The 20,388-nt window shown below is 36.6% G+C and overlaps 1 protein-coding gene across 1 annotated transcript in view; it reads left to right on the top strand.

The window, feature by feature from the left end:
* The window catches only part of LOC114872019 (insulin-like growth factor 2 mRNA-binding protein 1), a 56,505-nt gene extending 37,218 nt beyond the window's left edge, over window positions 1–19,287 (top strand). Inside the window, exon 7 of the mRNA XM_029178738.2 lies at window positions 77–19,287. Within this exon, the coding sequence (XP_029034571.1) occupies window positions 77–298 (222 nt within the window). The 3' untranslated portion in view covers window positions 299–19,287. The remainder of the gene's footprint in view (window positions 1–76) is intronic.
* The last annotated feature ends 1,101 nt before the right edge of the window (window positions 19,288–20,388 follow it).

Below are 20,388 nucleotides of genomic sequence, written 5' to 3' on the forward strand. Positions count from 1 at the left end.
TTATGTTGTTTCCACAACTCGTTTGTCACAACATGCAAATGGTAATTTTAATTGTTGTATTGTTCGTTATGTTCAGTCGGCACAGAGAAGAATTCGCTCTATGGTACTGCAGTCTGGTGCACCTGGAGCAGGTGGTGCTGGTTCTCGCGCTGGTCGTGGTAGCAGCCAAGAAGGTGGTTCTCGTAGCCGAAGAGACGGAAGTACCACGTCTCAACAGGGAGGCGCAACAACGCAACAACACTCATCTCAACAATCGAGCTCTTCGCCATCCAGCCAGCAACAACCGCAAAATCAGTAACGTCACTGAAATTTACCCGACGCCGACCAACACCTCAAAGAATCCGTTTTATTCGCCGGGGTGGGCCTCGTCGCTTTGACATTCTCTCGTTAAGAAGCTACGTGCAACCTCCTTCTCGCGGAACATTGTATCCTTCGCAGAGAGCATGAAGGATATACACGAAAGCTTTCCATCGAGCAAACATTGAACGTAAAATAGGAGTCCATAGTAATGTTTTTCAGATTTATTTTCGTTTAATCAAAAGAGAAAAAATGGTAAAAGGGGAGTATGGTCGATGGTGCGTGTTTTGCTCTTCTCTTTTGTTTTTTTTTCTTTTTCTTTTTAATTCGTGTACGTAGTTAAAAGTATTTTTCATGGATTTTCGAAAACTTAGAAAATGTAGCGGTTTTTTTTTTTTTTTAGATAGTTTTTTGTAGTGGAGCGTTTGAAAATTTATCATTGTCAATTGAACACCATCGATCGTGACTCGACCCGTGATTTCAGAAAAAAGGATTATAAGCATTCAGTACCGCGCGAAATTAGATGGAAGTGCACGTTGCTTAACGAAAACGCGTCACGCGAGACGAGGTGAGACAAAAGAGGGTTCTCGATCGTTTCCGATCGGGTCAAATTAGAATTCGATTCTTCTTCGGAACGATACAGATCGATTTCTCACCTCCTCTGCGTGCGTCGTTTCGTTACGAGGGTCGCTTGTGAATTTTTCTTGGGTCGAAGCGACGAGTGACACTCGAACGAACTCGTTAACGGCAACCACCTCGTCGATGAAATAGGATACGATGATTAAGAAACAAATAAGCATACACAACCTTATTACCTCATTCATTACGGTTAAAGATTTAATATGATAAAGAAAAGTGAAATGAGAAAAAGGATAAAACCAACTAATCTAAAAAAAAAAGAAGTCTACCTAATATTAAAGTTATAATAATATACAGAGAAGTTAAGTAACGATTACACAATTACGTTATACATGTTACTACTACTACTATTACTACTACTATTACTACTATTACTACTACTGCTATTAACTACTATTTACTTCTACTAAGTACCCTATTACAGATAGGCGGTTTTGTTTCTTTTTTTTTTTTTTTATAACTGAAAAGAAAACTACTCTTGGTACAGTTTTTTCTTTTTATATATCACAACGCAGAGAGACATTAATTAACGAGACTTAATTATTGAAAATGGTGAACGAAACGTGACACGTTCTGCGGTGGACGTATAACCAAGGCAAGAGTTTTTCCAGCCAAAACGTCCCTCGTCCATCCCGCACCCACCGTCACCCCTCTCGCGCCGTGTAATACCAAAGAAGCGATTATGAGTTTTTTCGTATTAGTGTGAAGTGAAATGCGTGACACACACATGTCGTGGTACGCTCTACTCGCCTCAAGTTCCTTGCAAGAGCCAAGAAGAGTTGAGAGGGGTCACGGACACGCGGTCAATATACTATGTACGCGGTCCGCGGGGTATCGACGAGTGGTTATCAACGTCGGGAAGGAACAGGATGAACGGAGACCGGCAGAAACATCAATGGTGTTGAGTCACTTTTGCTGGAAGTGATCGAGTATAAATTAAAAAAGACGTTTTAGAGTGCAGAGATGTAACAGGAAACGAGCGCTGTTTCGTGCTACGAGAAGGATGTTCCAGAGAGAATGAAAAAGCGACCGTTGGTACATATACGGGGATGCAAGCGACAGAAATCGCGGGCAACAAAAGGAGAAAAAAAAAGAAAAGAAAACGTGGTGACAGCAGAAGATAAAGGGAGAGGAGAATTTTAAATGAGAGAAAGAGAGATAGAGGTAAAACGAAGAGACGAGAAGAATGCAAAAGCCACAAAACTTTTTCAGGGATTTTTACTTTACCATGGATGTAATAAGTGTGTGAGTGTGCGTGTGTTGAATAATACTATTAATTGATAAGTAATTAATTACCGATTAGGCATATTATTAACGGCAAGGAAAAAAAAAGGTAACAGAAAACGCCAGACAAGGTAAAAGTTTAGGCTTATCGAGGGAAAGAACGCGAGAGAGATTATACGGTAAAGTGCTGGAGGGAAAAGTGAATTTCAACGCGAAGGCATCGTAATATACTTTTACCATGCCTTCGTCGTTCTTCGCCTCGTGATGCGAGCGTGACAGTCGCCGACGAGTTCCTCGGAACGACGGTTCTACACGATTTCTTTCTTTCCTTTTTTTTTTTTTTTTACGAAACCTATCATCGACGTCTATCGACGATCTTTGTAAATTTTGTAATTTTGTTTTTTCCCTCCCGCCTCTTTGTTTTAATCGTAGAATGTAGTGTTGAAACGTTAGGATAGCGAATGTTGGAACGCGTTACGAACTAGTTCGTAGAAACTCGCAGCGATGTCACGACTCTGGCACCGAAGGCGCGCATCGATCACGATAATTCTGTTGACGATCTTTCGATCGAGACGATTCAGAAAATTGGGCATTGACGTTTCTAATGCCATTTCTAAAATTTATATGTCTCCTTTTGGATGAAATTCGAATTTAACATATTCGTTTGGCATTGGCAAAACGAAAGGTGAACGTAATCATGAGAATACGTTTATCTTCGACAGAATATTCGTGATTGATATTCGTGCGGGGAATGGTTCGCACGTGCAACGTACGGGCGGGAAGTGTTTTCCAGACGAAACGGAAAGATCGATCGCGTAAGAGAAATTTTTGGTTTATTTTTTTTTTTTTATAAAGAAAAGAGTGAAGATGAGGAAAAGTGGAAAACTTTGGGACAAAAGTGGTGGAAGGTTTATATGCACGATTAATCGTATAGGACTTGGAGTTGAAACATACTTGATCGAACGGACTAATCTCTGTTCGATAAAATCTATATAAATGTGACCAAAAAAAAGAATGAAAAATTAACGGACTGACGAGACGCACGATCATGTGCCACGAGATACGCTCTCGAAATATTCATCTAATTAAGCTTCTCAATAATATCCACAGAACTTCCGGTGTATTCTAGACTGTTAAATCAATAGTTCAGAATGATCGTGGCACGTCATCGATGCTCAACTCTAGTACTAATACGTTGAATCCTGATATCGGGGTTCGCGTTTCAACGACGACGTCGACGACGATCGTTTTCGGTTCCGCGGAAGGAGCGTGTCGTCGACCCGTCGATATTTCACCTCACGGCATTCGGTATGCGTTTAGTACAAAAATACACGAGTTTTAATGCGGATAGGAAAGCATGATCCAGTTTTGCGAGTGGAAACGCGTAGTAGAACCAGGTGGAAGAGATATATACGGCGTGTTAGAATTTTTGTTTGTCGGGATGAAGAGCGAAAAAAAAAACGTGTAACGAGAAGAGCTGCTGGAGTGTGCGCACGAATATCATCTCATCTGTTTTGTGGGTTACGGAAGAAAGAAAAATCGGCGGTGAAGGTATGCAGAGGAAACTAAAGAGACAAACGGAAGCCGATGCGACGGTGTTCCGTTTTCTTTTTTTCTTTCTCGCTGCATCTCGAGGAGGAGTGCCGGAAGGACAAGAACAGAGGGGGAAAAAAAAAGGAATGGAAACGATAAGAGTTTCACGTTTCCAACGTGAAATTGACCGAAGACAGAAAAGAAAGGAAGAAGAACGGAATTTAGAAAGGAAAATACGCGAGGAGAGAACAATGAAAAGACGAAAGAGAGAAAATGAATCTAAGAGTAATAAGTTTATTTTTGATACATTGTTGGGGAGATCTAAGTGAATCTTTCTTTTTCAATTTTTTTGTTAGATGTTTTTAATAACTTAATGAATTTTAACGATATTAAATAAAGAGGAAAAAAAAGCGAGGCGCGAGGAGGCGAGGACATTTTTTAAATAGAGATATAAGAGATATAAGAGAAAGGTGGATGAGAAGAGAAGAAGCGAGGCGAAGTGTTTTTCGTGAGAGATTAATTAACTTAAAATAAAAGAAGAAAAAAAAAATAAAAAAGCGCGTGAGAGAGAAAGAAGTAAAATGAAGAGTAATGAAAGAGAGAGAGAGAGAGAGAAAGAAAGAGGATGATGATGAAAGATTTAAAAATGAGAGCAAACGGCGCGCAGCTTTTTGCGCTGTGCGCGTCTGTCGCTCTCGTCAGGGGGGAAAATAAAGGAGATTTTTTAGTCGGATAAATTGTATAATATATTTAATATATTTGGAGAAAACGGTGGCGCCAGGTCAGTTCGGCGAGGGCACGTCACTTCGACGGCGAGCGACAAACGCGATCGGGCTCGCAGTTTTATGCGACGCGATTTTTCTCGTGGTTGTCGCTTCCTGGAAAGCCTTCCTCGCCCGCCAGGCCTTCGCTTCCGTGCTTATTTATCAAGCGTAAATATTTAATGAAACAAAAGTGAATAACATTTTGTAAGAAAAGAAAAAAAGGAAGAAAGAAAAATAAATAAAAGAAAGCAAAGAAAAACGATGAAAGTGCCAAGGAACAAAATATTTCAAAGAAAATGCAAACACACATTCAACAGGACACACTGAAGACACCGTTCCATAGAAATAATAATAGAGTGTAAAACATGCATATCTCGTTTATCGAACAAAAAATAATTCACTTTACTATCCAGAAGATCATTTACGCTACCTCGAGAATCACCTGATGCTCCTTTCTCCTGAAACGATGCACACCGGATGCATCAGAAGTCAATTGTTTCTTTGACGTTTTTCGGCCAAAAAACTAATCAAAATTTCAACGATCAATCGCACATGGAAACACCGTAGAAAACGGAAGAAGTACAAAACGCAGAGAGAAGCACGACGCGAGTACAGAGATAAAATCGCTCTTTTCACCGAATTTCGTTGTTGTTGGAAGCAAACACACAAAAAAAGGATACCTGAACCAACAACGAAAACCATCCCCCCCCCCTTTTTGGAATATCTCTTTTTTGTAATAAAACGAAAAGGAAAAAAAAGTTCGTAACTCGTAATATGCCCCGCACGTGAATGTTTACACCTTTCGCTCGTTCATCAATCTTTGATTCATTTTTTCGTTGCGCAAACTTTCGGAATGAAATTTCCAAGAGAAACGTAGAAGACGAAGACGAAGAAGATAAGAAAATGAGATACTTGAAGACTCAGTAGTGTAGAAACACCATAAGCACGCACAGAGAAAAACAAGATGCTCGGAAAACACCTTTCGGACTTCGTCGCTCGCTCCATAGTTCTTGTACTCTATCAAGAATAACATAAAAAAAAGAAAAGAAGGAACAACGAGAAATTCATTACGGGAACAAACTAAACAACGGGAGAACAACAGAATCGTAACAGAATTTGATCAGACTGAACGCGGTAAAGAAACTCAGGAAGCTGACAGAAAAGAAGGTGAAAGTTACTTTTTCGGCCGATTCCTCAGCACTTCGAACGCCATGAAGGGAAAGAAGAAAAGATGATTTTGGGGAGAGAGAGAGAGAGACAAAAACCCGCTCGCACGCTCGGGAGAATGTACAAATCAAACAAAGTAACAAAAAATGAAAATCTTTAAAAAAGAAAAAAAGGCAAAAAAAATATGAAGAGAAATGAAAGATGAAGATTGAATAGAAATTATTAATATAATGATAACTTAAAAAGAAGAGAAATGAAGATTTTTAACGTTATAAATTATTAATGCGCGTGAATTAAGAGGCGAGGAGTAACTTAATCTACTGGTAAGGAATACCAACAAACAAATGTACAAAATCGATTTATCGCTAAATCTAAATGTTAGTATTCTAGAATATTTTACCGTGAGTAAAAAAAATCGTGGTTAGAATTTGAGGAAATTTAAAGGATAAGCTCGTCGCTTAAGTTTAAGAATTTTCCATATTATCCAGCGGGACACGAATATAGAGGAAACGAACAAAAAATATTCGAAAGATCTTATCAAGCATTCGGATTCAAATCAATCTCCGTCGATGAAGAAATTAACAAAAAAGTAAAAAAAAAAAGAAGAAGAAACGTGCGTAAATTATATAAAATGAAAAATAACAAACAAAAATGATTCTTTTTATACGGAACGTCCAATGTGTCGTCGATATATCTCTGATAACTTTTATCAAGCTCGATCAATTATCACCTTCTAATCGACTGCTAACACACAACGAAACATACTTTTGTAATTTCACGGAAAAATTCACAGGAGAAACGATGGACAATGGGACGAAGGACGTAAAACTATCAAGCGTTAGATAGAAAGCGAAAAATCCCCAAAAACAGCGAATATAGAAAGGAAAACGCGTCTAACGCGTAACAGCTACGCGATTCGCTAACAGACTTTCGATGAAGACTAAAGAAAAAAAAAAATATATGCCTATGAAAAAGAAGACGAAATTCGTCATCTCACGACGTGGTGGCCAAAGACCAAAGCAGAATCTTCCATTTTCCGTACACGTTCTAGGTAGACTATATAAACATCTCTCTTACAGTTCGATCTACCATAGTTAAAGGTATCAGCATATCCGCTCGATGCGAACATAAATCTTGAAGAATAAATAAAAACACACTCGCGCAAAATATACTCTCGAAAAACACGAAGAGGAATTTTCTTAAAAAAAAGAAAAGAAAAAGTTCACTGGAATATTTGATCATGTCGTCTTGTGATCTTCAGTCGATCTTCAAAAAAAAAAGAAAAAAAAAAGGGGAGAAAAATCAGGAATCACAGCTCAATCCTTCCAGTTTTACTTTTCATCAATAGCTTTACCATCGTCGATGTCTAACAATGATAAATCATCGCACCAGCACCGCCGTACTCTAATTACTCGAGGAACGATCTATTGCAAACAGCAGCAAGAATATATCATTCTCATAGTGAACGCTGCTCGACTGTCTTCGTTGCACATTAATACATCATTTACCGACGAAAACTATGAAATATCATCAGGGTGATTCACACCGATGTCAGCCAGCTATCACGCATAACGGAAAACCAATACGCAACGATCGCGGCAATCACTAGCGATCGGTTCGATTTCGTTATCGATCTACACGATCCTATAATACTATAAGCGTATATCTATAAACATAGATATATATATATATATATATTTGATACGTGGACAATTCCGCGCAGGGTTTTACAATAAATAAACGGGATGGATTACAATACGAAAAAAGCAACTTTAGGGGTAGAAGATGAAATATATCGTTCTTCTGCTCCATCGTTGCGGAACACACTCGTCAGATTAACAGCACTTCATATTTCTTTAATAATAATATAATAATAGTAATAATATAATAATAATAATAATAATAGTGATAAATGAATAGTAATATAGTGATAAGGGATTTATCGGAAACGAAATGAATATTAATCGTCGTGCGTGCAACAGATACGAGCTACGATTACTATTATTATCGTTCACGGTGAATATGAAAGATCGTACGCGTATATGATGATAGAACCAGCCGAAAACATAAGCAACAAACGAAAGAGTGGTCAAATTATTTTGGGCTTTAGTATTAGTATTTCGAGATAGACGAAATCTTTAAGTGGCAGTTGGATCTTTTAATAGGATCGTGTGAATTTTTAAGACCGCCATGGTGAGCAGATGTAAATGATGTTCTAGTTGATCGGGACGCGTTCGACGACGTCTCGTTCGCGAGCAAAACTTACTTCCTTTTTTGTCTATTCCCGATCGATCGACTGGCATCGATCGATATCGAACGTTTTCCTTTCTAGCGTTTGCTCGTCGAACGAGATGACGGATTTAACGTGTCCCCTTTGACGAAACGGAAACGCGAAATCGAATCCATTATTTGATTCCGGGTCACGAGGAAGAAACGGTTCTGTAAACGAATACGCGGCGGTAAACGAGGGCCTTATTCTATACAGTTGGGCATTGTTGTTAATATGACAGATTCAAGTGATATCGCTAAACAGATAATATATATCGGGTAAGCTTTAGGCGTGGTACGTAATTGAAAAACGGTAAGGATGAGTGAGAGAGCGGCTGAGAGATAGGATGATAAGAGGTAAATTACAGAGATGATACATAATCTAATTGTAGAGTGATCTAATCAGAGTTTTTAGATATGCTATAGTATTTGAGAAAGAGAGAGAGAGAGAGATAGAGAGAAAGATACGTTATGTTTCTTTCATCTTTTTCTTTTTCTACTGTTCTATTTTTTTTTCTTTTTTTCTTTTTTAATTCTTCAAGAAGTCTTAATATATTATCTATTATTATCCTATTGTTGCCAATAATGGGCATTATGAGAAAACCGCGCGGGTATGTAACTTATTCTCTACACTGCATTTACACTCCCCGAATTCCCTAAAAGCCCCGAGATATGAAAACCTTGTATTATGCATATAGTAAAAAACACACATATATACGCTATACACTTGTTGTACATAGATATATATTATATGTAAAGCTTAAACTTATTAACGAAACAGATTTAATCGACGTATACCGGATTAGAAAGACGACGCAATCCTTGAATAACCGTTTGTCGCGTATGCGTGATAAGAGCGAATGAAGTTTATTTTTTATTTTGTTTCTTCAAGATGAGAATGTTGTTACAGAAAAATCTCATATATACACATACATACACAGAGAGAGAGAGAGAGAGAGAGGGGGAGAAAATAATTCAACGTGAACAAAGAAGAAAAATAGTTGATCGTGCCGCGTATGGATAAAAACACGCAAACTAAACGTTTCCAGCATCGTCGTTCTCGTCTCGTACTTCGCCATAGAATCTTAAAACTGCCCATAAACAGCATACGTAGAAATATGTGTATGTTACGCGCGAGAAAGTCAATCTGCCAGAGGGAATACGATCGTCACGGAACCAATACGAATAATCGAGGATGGAATTCGATTAATCAGTGTATACATATAACATCAAGTGGTTTCTGTATCAGAGTCGTGACAACTTAATTAGGATGTTAAACACGTATGGTCAGCAGATCGACGAAAACTATCTGTTTCTCGTTTAAGAACGTTCTGTGATCAGCAATAAATACGATATATACGTATAATGTTCTATCGCTTAAAGGCTGTGTTCACACTGCCAGCGAAGCGAGACGGCGACTCAGAAAACGTACTTTCTCGTAAATCGTTTGAAATATATCCACGCAACACGTTAAAAAAGAGAAAAAAAAATAATAATAGACAAAATGGAAAACCATCATAAAATTGTATATCATCCGTGTACCGTCGTTAATAATATAAATAATGCTCTTTCTCCTGCGAAGTCGCACGACGATCTTGGACAAATGTTAACGTTCGAAGAGGAGATCGATGATAAACGATCGTCGCGAATCGAGTACGAGATGAGTAATATAATACTAAAACCCAAAATAGCCGTTTCCGGGAGTTCGGCTGATCGAAGAAATGAACACGAGACGCAGAGAAGAGGCACGTTTTTGACGAGAATGGAAAAAAAGAAAAATTCATTAACATGGTAGAACGACGTTGAGAAGGGAGTTTGTTTTTTCGTTCATTCGCTACCTCATCAGTTATATTTACCGTGTTTTCTTAATATATTAGCGGGATAATTAAGACAGCGCAAGCGGAGAAATAGAAAAACAGAAGACGGGAGGAGATGATTTAAGAACGGGCTGCCTTCAGGGGCGAATAGATAATAGTTTTTTCGTATATATGTATATACATATAGTTATACGCGTTTTCCTTTTATCATTGAATTATTTTATCAGGTGGAAATCGTTTGAGAATTTGAACATTATATATCACTTAATGATAATGTGTCCGTTAGGGGATAAGTATTGTTCGCGAATCATGTGAGAAAAAAAAAAAGAAGGTTCAGTTTTTTTTTTCTTCATTTTGTTGGCGCGATCCATTTATAACTATATTTCCGTTTTTTATCTTCATTGATTATAGAAATGTTTATGCACGTTCTTCGTTTTTCCTGTTCGGTTTACACGTTTGTTTCGCACGATTGCCATGTTCGTTCTGTTAACCCTACGCTGATACAGTTTATATTATTAGACATTTTTCATATTAATTATTCTCTGTTATTATACATTACGTACACATACACGCACACACACGATACACTCTCTTTCTCTCGAGAGAGACATCGCAATAGACGACAGAACCGAATCGATGAAATCTAGCGAGGTCGTGAACGATTTAAACGAATTGATTTACCGATTGATTCTATATCGCCGGATGTATTCATACCAACAGACACTTACCATTTTTGTTTTGTTTATTGGGTCAGGCCAACATTCGCAGCAAAAGCTCGATACGCACGTTGTACATATACAATTTTACGCATATAATAATACTTTGTGTATAATACGTATTCGGATGCACGGAGCGGCCGAGCCAAAAGAGTTTTCGATAATGTATATTCGTGGTTTTTCGGTAAATTCGTTCCGGCGTCGATGCTATATGTTCAAACGAATAAATAATGTTGCACAAAGTCAGATGACCACGGGACCACATTAATTAAACAAGTCGCGAAAGGACTATCATTCTTGCGTAGGTACTTAGCGATATCATTAGCACGCGCCGGAGATCATTGAAAAAAAATATTTTTTTTATGAAATTCTAACGACTGTTTTCTGGTATCGTATGAAAATTGAAATTTTAAGAAAAACTCTTTTGGTTCGAAGCTCTATGCTCTTCGTTAGATGTTAACTTGTAGAAAAACAACCGATTGTGCATCGTAAATGAAAGAACACAGATCGCATCATCGAACTGGTAAACAGGCCACATCGTTAAGGAAATTGGAAAAGAAAGAAACAATAGACACGAACACGAGTGTTGTGCATCTTTCGCTACAGGATCCGGAAAAGGGATTATACTGCACAGAGTGTCTGGTCGATCGAGGAAAAATCAAATGTTCACGATCGAGAATTTCAATCTTTTGCAGCTGGCAAAAAAAATAAAACAGATAATGATCATCGATTGAAAGAAACGAGCAACGATCGTAACAAACGGGAATTGGTAAAAAAGAAATTTCAAAATATTTTTCACGACAAGGAAACGAACCACGAAGCATTCCTTTCGATGCAGAACAGGCCTGGTGGAGGACCATCGAAAATCACGATTAGAGGATCATCGCGTCACAGTCCATCGTAATTTCCCTGATCGCGGAGTAAAAACAGATTTGTTTGGAAATATGACAAAATTGTTGGGAATTTTCAACGGGCTGAAAAAGGGTTAAAAAACAGAGCCAAATCATCGTCATCAGTTAGACAGCAAAGAAAGGGGATAGCTTTCGTTTTATACATATATCATTATATATATATATATATTCTATATGTAGATCATAGGGAAAAGTGGACTGTAGTAAAATTAAAAAACAAAAAAAGATACGAGGAAGAAGAAAACAAAGTCGCGGTACGACCCTTAGCACGACGCTGGGGCTACCATGGAAAATACCTAATGCTACTTCATCACCGAAATACCATGAAAACCCGAAATATGGAAGCAAACGTATCTACTACGCATACCGCCAACACACACACGCATACTATATACATTATATATGTGTATATATATACAAAGGAATGTAATACGTACATTATTATACGCACGCCGAGGATGGTACGTGGGATTGATCAAAGGATAAAGTGCAGAAGGAACGAGTGAACGTGAAAAGTGTCATTTTGAAAAAGAAAAAGAAAAAAAAAGTCAAGACATCCACGTATTTTCGAACGACGATTGCATGCATAACGAACTACTGCTTGATCGTAAACTCTCGTAATAAATGGAAATAGAACGGCACAAGGCCGTTTTTCTCGTGAACCGATATCTAAAAAATGAAATCACGATCACGATCAGAAAAACGATAGCATACGCTAAAGATTGAGAGAGGACGACGATTTTTAAATGAAAGAAAAACTATATAAGATACGTATGAGAAACAAGCGAAAAAAAAAAAATGTTGTTACTTGGAAGTTAACACGTGCTTGAAAAAAAAAACACTATTTTTTCTTGATGGATAACAAATAAAATATATAGAGGTTGCGCATTGCCGACGGAGACAACCTCCGCGCTTGCATTTTGCTATACGGTATGATAATTTTTTTTTGTTTTAATTTTTTGCGCTACCGCGGGGCTTGCCTCAACATCGTCACTTCGAACCTATCGATTTTGCATTTTCAAAACCATTGATTGGATAATTCAAGAAGAAACGTGAGAAATGATGGAGGTAAAAAAAAGTGCGGTGATCAATTTTTAGAAATTGATGTATTGGAATCGATGGACGAGAGGTGGCGATAGCAAACCCCATGATTACGATAATTTCACCGTAATTAATTCATTTTTGTCTACTTTAGTTTACTTTAATTGCTACTATTCTACTATTAAAAAAAAAAAACACTTCTACTATATAATCACCACTATCAAATACTTTACTACTATTACTACTACTATTATTACTACACTACTACTATTACTACTATTTACTACTACCGCCTATATATTTTTGTGTCTTCGGTGTTTTGATGATTTTTTTTTGTTGCTATTTTGGTGAATTCCGTGTAAAATTCCGTAAAAGTGAAGAAAACTCGTTCTTTTTTTCTTGGTCCGGGGGACTCGTTCCGGTGATGCCTACCACAGGAAGGATTTCATTTTTTTTTCCTCTAAAATACACTATACAGTCCTGGCTCGGTGTATATTTAAAAAAATTTTTTTTTATTCAAAAATTCCAAAGATACACGTGAAATCGAATGGAAATGATCATTAGTGGAAGTTGGTTTGGCTACGGACGAGAGAGCAAGAGGAGGAATAACGAGGGAACGGATTAATAAGATATGGCGTATAATAATAATAATATTAATAATAATAATCGTAAATAATAATAATTCTAATTGATATTCGGTATATATACAACGGTGAAAATCGTGAGCTCGCGTTTTAAAAAATAAAATAAAAATACGATTCGGTGCAACGCGAATTTTCTTAACGAAAGACTTATGAATTTTTATCTAGTTCCAATTAATAATTCAATCAAATTTTCCATGCAGCCAACCAAATATTAAACTCCGTAGTGTTTCAGTTCTTTTCCTTGTGATCTTTAATATTGTTCTGTGTTTTCTTATTATTATTGTTGCTGTTATTGTTATTAGTATCATTATTATTATCATCATCGTCATCATCCTCATCGCTATCTTATTATTAATTTTTTTTAAGCTTCCTTTTTCCCCAAATTTCTTTGATTTCTTTTACTTATTATGGTCTTTCGTAGAGTCGATAAATTCTGTTTTTCTCTTTTTATGGTTTTTTTTTGTAACTTGTTGGAAATCGCGAATTCTTTTGGACTCACCCTCACGCTCACACGCATACAGAGCGTATTAAAAAAAAGACTTTTTCGAACCTTTCGAAGGATTAAAAACAAAAAAATCTATGGTGTTTTTAGTGGATAATATTTAAAGTTTAACTACTACATACTATATGGATAATCATTAAGTACACGAAGCATAGAGATAAAATACATAGACATGTAAGGCAGGACAAATATATATATATTTATACAGCGGGCCGCTTCCCTCCAGATGCTAAATTGTCTGTTTTTCGGCCAGAAAACACCCTTACAAAGAGGGGGGAGAAGAAATTCTGCGTGTGAGTTGATTCTCGTGAACAACGAATATTTTGGAAATGAAAAATTTTTCGACGAGAATCGAATTTTCCAAAAAACGAAGGAAGAAGGAACCGTGTTTTTTCGATTTAGAAGAGACTCTAAAAGAGGAAAACGAAAGAAGAAAAAAAATGAAGAAGAAGCTGCGTTTCTCGTTTCTTTTCTGGAGGGAGAGTACCCGCTAGCGTGTTTGGTTTTAAAATTAGTAGGTGAACGTGAGGAATTGCCCTGTATCATTAAAAACTCAAGGAGATACGAAAACGAGCCGAGAAAGAATGAAAAGAAGGAGGAGAAGGGAAATGATTACGGGAAAGGGAGAAACAATGATTGTGAGAGCGGTGAACGCGATAGAAAATTGGTAAGAGGCCGTGCGTGTAAACGGAACCATCATAACAAGTGATATATTACTAAACACACAAAACAAAAATTTTCTTTTTATAATGCACATCGTACATTTCATATAAAATACCGCGTCAACTTTTTCGTTAATTTACCACATGAAAATCCGTCAGCACCCACACACTTGCATACGTTTTATATTATATGAAGATAGATATATATACACACAGAGAACCCAGAGGGAACACATACGATGTACAGTTATATAAATATACATATATGCCCGGATACGTAAACGATACAGCCGCAGAAAATGAAAATAACAAAACGGGATAAATGAAGGAAACGACGGAAGAAGAAAAGCAAAAAAAGAGACCGATTCTCTCCGCATGTAATAAGTGTTCAAGAGTTTATTAATGAACCAGATTTACCATAGAAAAAAAAAAGCTATATTATATATATACACACATATTATCGATATATATAGATTATTATATATATCTACACCGTAATACATCATATATATTTTGTCAATCTTTTTTTTTCTTTGTTCTTTTTTTTTTCTTTCTTACGCTAGAGTATCACACAGAAGGGAAGAAGAGAGAGATAAATAGAATTAAGCGAGAAAAAGGGAGGGAGATTAAAATGAAATAGGAACAGGATTAAAGAGTAATGAAGTAGATTAAGCGAGAAAGAGATGAAAATAATAGTAAATAGTAATTAACAGAAACCGGATGGCATTTAATGGTACCTATTATTAAAATAACATTATATATATATATATTATATATAATAGTAAGATTTTTAAACGTTCAACGGTAAGAGGAGTATCCATGCAACCAAGAGTCTTTCTCCGATCTTTTTCTCCTTGATTTTCTAATATTTTTCTTTTATATGTGTGCTTTTAAAGAACAACGCCGCTGTTGAATGAATTTAACACAGAGTACTCGTTCGTACATTCGACACGTGTGCCGCGAAGCGTGACATTGATACAAATCATAAGTGCAATAGTTGTTACAATAGACACGAGACATGGGATTTTTTGAAGGCGTCGCCGTGACGGTCAAGTCTGAAATAGTGTCGTCGGCGTCGAGAGAGTTACAACCCCCATGGCGTCGCAGAAACACGATCGTTTCACCGGCGTTGTTTCATTCTCTTTTTTTCCCCCTTTTTATACCGCTTTCTCAAGTCGTATGAAACAAGGCGAGAACTATTATATCCGGGCCTTATCAGCGTTCGTTAAAGAATGGACGCCGAAACACACTCGACGCCTGACGACCAATTAGGAAATGCCGTCGCGGCGCGTCCAACACAAGACTACCTCGCAAATTTTTCAGAGCTACATGCAGATTATATACCGTACCTCGATTACACGCATATTATACGATAGAGCGCAGAGAATCTAACCAGCGACAAGAGAAATAAATTTACAGAAAAATGGAATAATAATAATGATAATAATAATAATAGCGAAATAACTGAGCGATGAAGAGAGTTGAAATGATGGAAATGAGTTTAGAGAGCCACGTTTCTATTGCCGAAATATTTCCTTTTTTTTTATTTTTTTATTTCTTTTTATTTTTTTTTTTTTGTTATTTTTGAATGAAACGCGTTATGAAATGAGTTATGAGAATCTTCTTTCTTCTGAAATTATAGAGTAAATCAACACGACGAGATCTCGACAACTTTTTCTCGCATCGTGTCGTTGACGTTTGGATACGCGCACGGAATTTTTGCTCGATCGAAATCGACGTGGGATATATATTTGAATAATGAAACAATCGGTTGAATTTATGATACCCTCGTCGATCTCGCGTCGGTCGATCGATGGATCACTGTTCTACGGTTTTTGTTCGATCCGTTTCCTTTCTTTCATTCGTTTCGGACGAGACGTGGACAAGTTCGAAATCATTGAATTAAATACACAGTACAGTTGCTGAATGAGAAATATGTTAATTGCGTGAGAGGAACACATCGCAGACAGTAAATCCAAGCAGAGTCCCTCCTACCAAGCCCCCGATCCACGCATTCATCCCTCGTTCCCCCTCCTAAAGCTCCCCTTTCATACACAATAGGAAATAGTTAAACGTGAAATAGTGATGATAAAACAATTATGAAATAGAATTATTGTGTTCGCGAGCTCTGTCGGGGCGAGGGTGTCCGGCTCAATGCAACGTGCGAGCTCCATTTTTTATTTTTCGCGATTCTCGATCGTTGCTATTCGTCGGATCCCCTCACTTCTGGATGTATATAGTATGAAGTAGCTGGAATTCCGAATTTCTCGACGATCTTTTTTACACCTTTGTTTCACGAGAGTTATCTTTATGGATCTCGTTGGAAACTCGTCGTTTCTCTATTTTGTACGCCAACGTTCTGTATCGATATTGTAATATCTGCGTTAATATACATTGTTACAAAGATCTTGTAATCGTCTCTCGAGGAACCTGGTGATAAGACAGACTATCAATAGAGAAACCTTCATAATAATATACTCTGAGTTCACTCGATGCAATCAATAAAATAAAATTTGTATTTACGTAAGAGTTAACACATTGACTGTCAGCTGATCCATATGTGGATGACACTAAAAATTCCATAGAAATCGATTACCCATATTACAAAGAATTTATTTATTTAACTGGATAAATAATCTAATTAAATTTTCAATAGTTCCAGCATGGCAGTCAATATGTTAAATGTACTGTATGGAAATTTTACAAATGATTGGAAATTACAATATGATTATTTTCAGCGAACGACAGGTAAGCAGCGAGATCCGAAATTTACACATCTTCGAGGTTTTCTTGTTTTGTTAAATTCATCGTGAAGCGAAGGAGATCTGCGAGAAATCAGGAACGATAGTCGTCAGAGCCGACAACCTGTTATATTTCGTCGCATCGAATCGCCCGAGAGTGTTTCGAGATCAATCAGAATTTTTAATCAGGATTGCAAGAAGAAGAAAAATTACAAATAACGATGATGATCTTTCTCGGTACTCGTTTCGGGGGGCTCGATGAACGACGATTTGTTATTATGCCGAAATCTGTTAGTTTTTTGTCCTACATATTAGCGTTAAAATAGAATGGGAATAGTAGAAATGCCGTTGTGTTGTTTTTTTGTCTCTTTTCTTTTCTTTTTCTTGCTTTTCTCAACGATGAAGAGAAAGTTACAATCATCGATCGATTTTCATTCATGGATGTCACAGAAATAATTTAAAAGAAAAAAAGGAAGAAAAAACGAGAATAATCGAAACGAAACATTTATTGTTTAAGGGAGATAAACCGAACTGTTGGAAAGATACAGGAAAAATCGGGCGAGACGCGGATGTGCCGCGCGTCTTTTTCATTTTGTAACGCTCGCGCGTCAGCTAGCATCGCTTTCCATTTGGATTTCTTTTTTTCTTTTCGCGATCAAACGTCCCTTTTGTTCGCGGTGATGTGTGAAAAAAATCGCTTCCGTTTTTCTAGAGAGAAAGATACGAAATTTCCTTCCCTTCGTCCCTCAACAAAATTCAATTGCTTTTTGTTTATTATTATTACTACTATTATTATTATTATTAATCATTATTACTATTATTGTTATTATTACTCTTAATGTATTACTAATTATGGAAACACGGGGAACGAAGAGTTTCGAGAGAAAAAGCGATGGCGAAGCGAGCGCGCGAGCGACGGATGCACCGTGATCATCAACGAGCAGCAACACGCTCGACCAGAACAATTCCTCACAAACTAAAAGAAAAGAAAAGCGTAAATTTAAATAAATAAAGGCTAAAAAAAGTAAAGTAATAATTATAAATGAGATAGCGAGAATGATAGAGAGAATGTGTATGTGTGTGTGTGTGAAAGATAGAGAGAGAGAGAGAGAGAGAGAGAGAGAGAGAGAGAGAAAGGGAGGAAACAAGCGAACGATAAACGCAGCAGCGAGACCGATTAATTAATCGCAAATTTTATTAACTGTATAACTTCTAAATAAAAGTCTATTTGAATGTAAGCGCGTTAAACAAGAAACAAAGCAAAACAAACTATTAAGGAGAACGGTATAAGAATATATTACTATTATATTAAAAAGAAAAAGAGTGCGCTAACGCAAAAGTGAAAGCATACGTTTCACGAGTAGAGATTACAAGGAGACGAAACAAAGATTTTTCTTCATTCGTTTTTTTCTTTCTTTTTTCTTTTTTTTGTAAAAGTATACTTGTACGCGTTTAGATATTAAAACACAATGGACAGGAAGGATAGGAAATACGCAGTAATATGTTCCTCGAGTTCAAGGAAATTGTTTTTTTACGAGGATCAGGATCGTTGCAAGGGGACAGAAAAAAAGAGCGAAGAGTAGCAAGTGCAAAATTTCGCTGCTTCGTCGGAGATCCTGCTCTGAAATTCGCGAAAATAACCGTTTGAAAACAGGAAAAGACAGATACTGTTTGCAATTTTATTCTTTTTTCTTTTTTTTTTACATTTTTGATCCTGAAACGGTTCCTATGGTCCGAGAATAGAAAAAAGAAACAGAGAGAAGATAAACATTGAGATTGTACGAACGAGACATTCGCACATCTTTATCTTTTTTTCCTTGCTTCCATTTTCATTTTTTCACTATTCTGAAATTCTTTTTATTCTCTATCGTTCGGTCGATTCTCGATGGTGTCGCTCTCAAAGATTTTCCACCGACCATTCCACGTTTCCATCTTCAATTTCTCGTTTATCTTCCCTCATTTTCCCTTCGGCACTTTCTAGTACCCCCCTATCTCTCTGTCTTTCTCTTGGTCCAAAAAGAAGCAGACCTCGTGGAAAATAAGAATAAAAAATGTAAACGGAAAATTCGCACTCAGAGCTATTTTTTCCCCCTTCGTAAATCGCATAAAACACCACGTGAAACGACATAGGAAATTAATAGTTGTCTCTTTCGGATTGAACATTTCACACACAAGCAGATTACACGAGGACAAGGAAATAATTAAGAAATCAATTTATAATGAATTTTGTGTAACATTCAATCGAGGATTGTATGTATTGTATGAGTACACTGCAGTCCATGAGTTAAGATACATTCTCCTTTTTCTACCATGAAAAAATAAATTATTCTAGTTAATAAAAAAAAATTGTGTGCGTTACTATTTCTATTTTTTTCTTCTATAATGCCAATCTTTCCCCTAATAATCATCCATACGAAGTTTAATTAACGCCGCAGACGCCATACATTGTGTAAACGAATTCTATTGTTGTGATGTGAAATAAACGTTTCAGAAATTCAAAAAGTCTTGCTAAAATATAAATCGTGAATATGCGATGCCCGCAATTTTTGGTATTCTTAATTTTTACTTTTTTTTTTTTTATTCTTTCGCTATTTGTCATACTTTATCGGTTAATTAATTAATGCAAGTGTAACAAGAAGATAAATGAGACGCATGATACATAGTTATAAAGAATTTATTAAGTTGTTGGAAATACAATTTTCAGTAGCAATAATTCAAAAATTTATATTTATATTTATATTTTCCTTAGCGATGATCAAGGTTATTTTGCGATACTTTTATTTCATCATATTCTGTCTGACATCTTTTATATGCAACGATCTAATTGTAAGGATAATCACAGGTTCCGCAACAGTAATTTTTTTTTATTAATAAGTTACAAAACAATTAAATTTAATATACAGGTATGTAAATATTAAAGTAAGAAATACATTACTGAATTATCCACGTGGTTGTGTATCGCCGCTAAATAAAAATTTGTTCAACTCCATCTAGCGTTTGGAGTTTCGAACTAAACTCCTGATACCAGGATAGCAGAAACATGTAGCAAGTATACGGCGAAATCGTGCGACAAGGATAGCGCATACTGTGCAACAAAGACAGGCATAGACTTTCAATCCACAATGGCGGCGTTCGGTAAATGACAATTACCAGAAGGAAATCGTTAATCGCTCATTTTTCTACGCACAATTCGTGCACTTTCATCATCGCTTATTACAGTATACGCTTGGCTAAGTTTTTATTCTCTAATTATAAAAGTATATAAATTAAACTTGCAAAATCAATGTCATTGAAAATCCCGGATGATGATTATTGCCGACCGCCCTCAATTCTTATATTATTAATAATTTTAATTCGGGTCAGAATGCTTACAATACCCAGTCCTGAAATTTCCTACGGCTTTATACTTTAATAAGTGATCTTAAAAGTGCATACTTCAATTGTGGGCGAGCAGCAAGTAAT

Source organism: Osmia bicornis, chromosome 2, assembly GCF_907164935.1.
Source record: "Osmia bicornis bicornis chromosome 2, iOsmBic2.1, whole genome shotgun sequence".
NCBI lineage: Eukaryota > Metazoa > Arthropoda > Insecta > Hymenoptera > Megachilidae > Osmia > Osmia bicornis.